Consider the following 5,969-nt stretch of genomic DNA (forward strand, 5'->3'; position numbering starts at 1 on the left):
CACAAAGATGAATCTTTCCCGTGTTCTTCTAAACTGAACTGAATCAGGGAGTTACTGAAAAGAGGAAAAAAAGGTGCTCGGACACCCATATGGGATCATACAGGTTAGGTCCCAACACTTACTTAAAGTGTATGTAATTTTGGTTGACTGGATGGACCAACCAGGTTTGCTAAGAGAGTTGCTGTTAGGCCAGGGCACCAAAGGACAGCTGAGTCTGGCCTTCATAAAGGAGTATATCACTTACAGGTGACCTTTAGATGGGCAGAGCATCGGATTTGTGGCTCCTCAGATATGTACTTAGGTTCCTTGAACCTTGATAACTTACGTCTGCCTTCTTGGACCATCCTAATCTTTCTGCAGGATCTTCTATAGCAGTGATTCTCAACCTTCCCAATGCCGCGACCCTTTAATGCAGTTCCTCGTGTTGTGGTGACCCCCAATCATAAAATTATTTTCGTTGCTACTCTATAACTGTAATTTTGCTGCTCTTATGAATCGTAAAGTAAATGTCTTGATATGCAGGATGCATTTTTATTGTTATAGATTGAACATAATTAAAGCCTAGTGATTAATCACAAAAACAATATGTAATTATATATTGTGAAACATTTCTTAATATATCTATATCTATAGGAAGCAGTTTGCTGCAACACAGTATTTACCAGCTTAACAGAATGGTGGTTATACACCATTAGTACACCATGAGAGAGCCAACAAGCACATCTGGCATGGAATTCTCACCTAGTAGTTGCCATGCCTGTCCTTAAAATGGTTGTCGTGATGGATAAGGCCAATTACTAAACTTATTTATCACAAGGCACAGTGGAAAGATTATTTTTTATCCTCTCTACGCTAGCATTCCAACCAGTGGTGGCCGGCTGCCAGTTTGGATTGATTCACCCCAACTGGCAGTTCTGAGCACTGGCTGCCAACGCTATCCTAGATATCTTACTCCCCGGCTCGCTCACCCACCCACCCCGCAGCCTAACCTAGCACAGGTGTGCAGGAAGCTGCCCCCATCGAAAAAGCCTTGTTTTAGATGTTGTGTGCAAGTGTGAAGCAAGCGTGCGCGCACACTCATATTTTCGGTGAACCAGTTGTTAAAGTATGTGCAGCCCACCTCTGACTCAAACCCTCCTTCCTTCCTTCCTTCCTCCCCCTCCCCTCCCCTTCCATCTATCCACACCCTCTTTCTGTAGCAATGGTCCTGGAAAAGCTGCTACCAAGCCTGAGCTGTGGTTTGAAATGAATTGAATACAATTTGACATGCCTTCTGCTGAAGGTTGTGTTGCTATTTCCAGTCTGGTGTCACATTACAAAAGTTAAAAGGGCAGGTGGGAGGTTTTTGCCTCCCAGTTAAAAGGGCAGCTGGGAGGTTTTCTCATCCTTGGCTTTCACTAATAGCCTTTCGGTCTCCCCTACCTCTGCCCCTGTTCTCCTAACATCTCCAAAGTTGTGAATGCTGCAAAGGTACTTCTCACAAATAAGGAGGGAGGCGAGACATCATTTGCCTTGGCTCAAACAAGTGCTCCAGTTCTTTCCAAAGTTCTGCTAATGTCCTTCACTGGTAGCTACTGAGATGCTTCATAAGGATTCTCATACTATCTAGATTGCAGAAATCCTGACCATCATTTGTTGTTGTTGTTCAGTTGTTAAGTCATGCCTGACTCTTCATGACCCCATGGACCACAGCACGCCAGGCCCCTCCTGTCCTCCACTGCCTCCCAGAGTTTGCCCAAATTCATGTTCATTGCGTTGATGACACTATCTAACCATCCCATCCTCTGCTGTCCCCTTCTCCTTCTGCCGTCCATCTTTTCCAACATCAGGATCTTTCCCAATGTACCTCTCTTTTAGGTGACTAAAGTATTTGAGCTTCAGCTTCAGTATCTGTTCTTCCCAAGAACAGTCAGGGTTGATTCCCTTTAGGATTGAATAATTCGATCTCCTTGCAGTCCAAGGGACTCTCAAGAGTCTTCTCCAGCATCAGACCCCTGCTAGACAGTAGCTAGGGAATATCTATCACCTTTGCTTCTATCTGGGCAAATAGTTCCAACAAAAACTACAAGAGGCTGCTTGGGTTTCCTCGCTGCTTCTGGGGTGGTAACTTCAGCCAATTACTAGCTGTTCCGAAAGCTTCTCTCATCCCTCTCTGAACTCTCCGGCCTGATTTTGGCCTTCCTTGGTTCATAGACTGTAGTCTTCGTTGAGTCCTTTTTTAATTGCTTGTCAAATGAATTGCTTTCAATGGTTTATAATCTCAAACTGATGGAGTTAAAAGCAAGCTACATGAAGATGCAATCTGTTTAGACACTGGGCTATTGTAACATTTAGCAATTTACCCCGTTTCCCCAAAAATAAGACCTCCCCGGATAATAAGCCCAGTCAGGCTTTTGAGCGCATGCCCTGAAATAAGACCTCCCTTGAAAATAAGACCTCTCCGAAAATATTGCAACACAGCAGCAGCCACGAGGTGACCACGCTCGCCCCCTCCTGCACCTCAAAAATAATAAGATCTCCCTGAAAATAAGACCAAGTTCTTATTTCGGAGGTCAAAAGAAAATAAGATCCTGCTGTCTTATTTTTGGGGAAACATGGTAGCGATCAGGAATTTAATAAAAGTGTGTGAAGAAGCTGGTGGAAGTGGAAAGATGGGTGACTATGAAAAGAACTACTTCACCCATCCAATCATATGAATAAAAGGCATTTTTATCTCTTGGGAAGCCTGGCTGACTCTGATGTTGTTTAGTTTTAGATAATAGCAGAGGACATGCTTGTTTATCTTGACATTTGCAGAGGTAACAAGGGCCCTAGGACCAAACTCTCTTCAAATGAGTTATTGCATGAATTAAGACATTTTGTTGGAGGCCCCAGCGAGATCCTGTCAGGCTTGCAGTTATGTTCCTTTTTAGGATCTTTGGCCTGCCACACACTCTATTGTTTCATTATGCTGTTTCATTAGTGTAGTAATTGGGAGGGGAATAGAAAGCAGTAAAATGCATGGAATGTGTTGTTGCCATTCCTTTCTAGAAGCCCAAGGTCATCTTTTGTCCCTGCACCTCTGCACCTGACCGGAACCAGCTGGGTGGAGATGCCAGCGTGGCCGAAGAAGATTGGACCATGTGATGGATTTATGGGTGTGGGGATAAGTTCATGAACTTTCAACTGGGTGGAATCCCAGGAAGTTTTCAGATTTGGAATAATGTCAGCGTTCCAAATATCATGCAGAATTAAATCAGAGTCCAAGGGAGAGCTATCCGTAAAGTTCCAATTTAACAAGACAGACATGTTGGCACACCTGTGGAAAATCCCAAATCTAAAAGCTTTCTGGGATTCCACCCAGTTGAAACTAGGTTGGACTAGAAGACCTCCAAGGTCCTTTCCAACTCTGCTATTGTATTGTATTCTAGAAAGGAATGACAACAACACATTCCACAATTCTACTCCTTTCTAGTCCCCCTCCCAATTACTATACTAATGTAACAGCATAATGATAGAATATAGAGTGTGGCAGGGCAAAGATCCTAAAAAGGAATATAACTGCAGGTCTGACACATTTATCATTTTGATAAATGCTTTGAACGGCAGTGGTTGGTTAACCACTGCATTTTCCTTACTTTTATGGTTTGGTCTGGTCCTGTTACCCACTGTACGTTTTTTTATTGTAAGAATATTTCCGCCAGAAACCAATCTGGATTTCTTGAGAGGAAGAACCATGTCTAGAGGCAAAAAATAATAATCCTTCCTTTATTGGGTCCACAGAGAAGAAACTTCTAATTCCTTGCAACCAAGCCTTCTTAATCTATAGATTTAAAATGGAAAGGAGAAAGTTACAAGTAATCTTTGACTTACAGTTCATTTAGTGACTGTTTGAAGTTATAACGGCACTGAAAAAAAGTGATTTATGACCAGGTTTCACACTTACAACCGTTGCAACACCTCCATGATCATGCGATAAAAATTTGGATGCCTGGCAACTGACTCATATTTATGACCGTTGCAGTGTCCCAGAGTCATCCCCTTTTGTGATCTTCTGATGAGCAAAGTCAAGGGGCAGTTTCACTTAACAACCCTGCTACTAACTTATGAATTGCAGTGATTCCCTTAAACAATTGAGTCAAGAAAGGTCATAGAATGGGGCAAAATTGACTTCACTGTGTGGCTTAGCAACATACATTTTGGACTCAATTGTAGTCTTAAGTTGAGGACTATCTGTACTTAGTTGGCTTGGCCTTATTGTTGACGTCAGTGTAGAAGACCTCTGCGGGCAATTATCTGACCTGGCTCCATTGTCTCTGCACAGGGATGTCTGATGCGGCCATCATGGAACTCAATCTTCCAACTGGGATTCCCATTGTCTATGAATTGGATGACAACCTGAAGCCTACCAAGCCCATGCAGTTCTTGGGTGATGAAGAGACCGTGAGGAAGGCCATGGAAGCTGTGGCAGCACAGGGCAAGGTCAAAAAGTGAGAAGAACAGCAAAAAGGGCATTGGTGAAATTAAAAAGAAATGTGAAAACCCTGCTTGTGTGAGTGAGATCTTTATGTTCAGGAATAGCGCAGGGGGGAAGACCATTGGGGTTAAAAATGGGCTCCTCCTTGTTTTAGCCTTCCTGTTGTTAACAATAGGGGTTTTCATGCTAGAGTCCTTGCACATTGCTGAGACCTGGATCAAACACTGCTTTTTTCCCCATCAGCTGGCATCAAAACAGATGTTCCACAGAAAAACCAATGTCCGTGCGACTTAATTGCAAATCTTCTGGTGGGTATTTAAGGCATCAAAGTTAAGTTTGTGGGGCGATACTGATAACAGATCTGGAGGCTAAATCCTATGAGGAACAATTGAGGGAACTAGGTATGTCTAGCTTATCAAAGAGAAGGATTGTGGGGAGGGGGCATGATAACTTGAGTACTTGAGGGTCTGTCACAGAAAAGAGGAGATGGATCTATTCTCCTCCAAAGCACCTGAGGGCAGGACAAGAAGCAACTGGTGGAAGATTGTTAAGGAGAGACCCAACCTAGGGTAAGGAGAAATCAGTGGAAAAGCTTGCCTCCTAGAGTTGTGGGTATTCTATCACTGGAGGTTTCAAAATAAACTAAATAATCATTTGACCAGGATGATATAAGGTCTCCTTACAATACAATACAATAGTAGAGTTGGAAGGGACCTTGGAGGTCTTCTAGTCCAACCCCCTGCCTAGGCAGGAAACCCTATACCGTTTCAGACAAATAGCTATCCAACATCTTCTTAAAGACTTCCAGTGTTGGGGCATTCACAACTTCTGGAGGCAACTTCTGTTCCACCGATTAATTGTTCTAACTGTCAGGAAATTTCTCCTTAGTTCTAAGTTGCTTCTCTCCTTGATTAGTTTCCACCCATTGCTTCTTGTTCTACCCTCAGGTGCCATGGAGAATAGTTTGACTCCCTCTTCTTTGTGGCAACCCCTGAGATATTAGAACAATGCTATCATGTCTCCCCTAGTCCTTCTTTCTCTTAAGCTAAACATACCCAGTTCCTGCAACCGTCCTTCCTTGAACAAGGGCTGGACTAGAAGACCTCTGTGGTCCCTTTCAACCCCATGATTCTGTGTTCTCTCCAGCCCCATCATCACCAACACCACCACACACGCCAAGCACAGGGAACCTATATTTCACAATCACAAAACACCAAAAGTTTGGAGGAGGTCTTCCTCCCTCGCCAGTCGACTAGGGGGGTTTAGCATACCATGATTGCAAGCAATTCCTACAGTTCTGGCAGGGGATGAGATTGGAAACATGATTCAGATTGGCAGCTGCTTCAGAGAAACCCACCACATTGTCTCATTTCCGGGGTGCAAATACAGTATGTGTGTGTATGTGCAGTTAGAGGGTGAATAAAGAATGCATTAAGCCGGGGATGCTTCCTGGTACTGACAAAGCTGTTAGGAGAAGCCTCCAGAAAATATTAGGTGGAAAAGAACAGTATTT

The 5,969-nt window shown here is 43.5% G+C and overlaps 1 protein-coding gene across 1 annotated transcript in view; it reads left to right on the forward strand.

Moving 5' to 3' along the window:
• PGAM2 (phosphoglycerate mutase 2) overlaps positions 1-4,524 on the forward strand; it is a 10,628-nt gene extending 6,104 nt beyond the window's left edge. The window contains exon 3 of the mRNA XM_081961343.1: positions 4,304-4,524. Within this exon, the coding sequence (XP_081817469.1) occupies positions 4,304-4,473 (170 nt within the window). The 3' untranslated portion in view covers positions 4,474-4,524. The remainder of the gene's footprint in view (positions 1-4,303) is intronic.
• The last annotated feature ends 1,445 nt before the right edge of the window (positions 4,525-5,969 follow it).

Source organism: Natrix helvetica, assembly GCF_964273705.1.
Source record: "Natrix helvetica genome assembly, chromosome: 8".
In the NCBI taxonomy this organism is placed as follows: Eukaryota; Metazoa; Chordata; class Lepidosauria; order Squamata; family Natricidae; genus Natrix; species Natrix helvetica.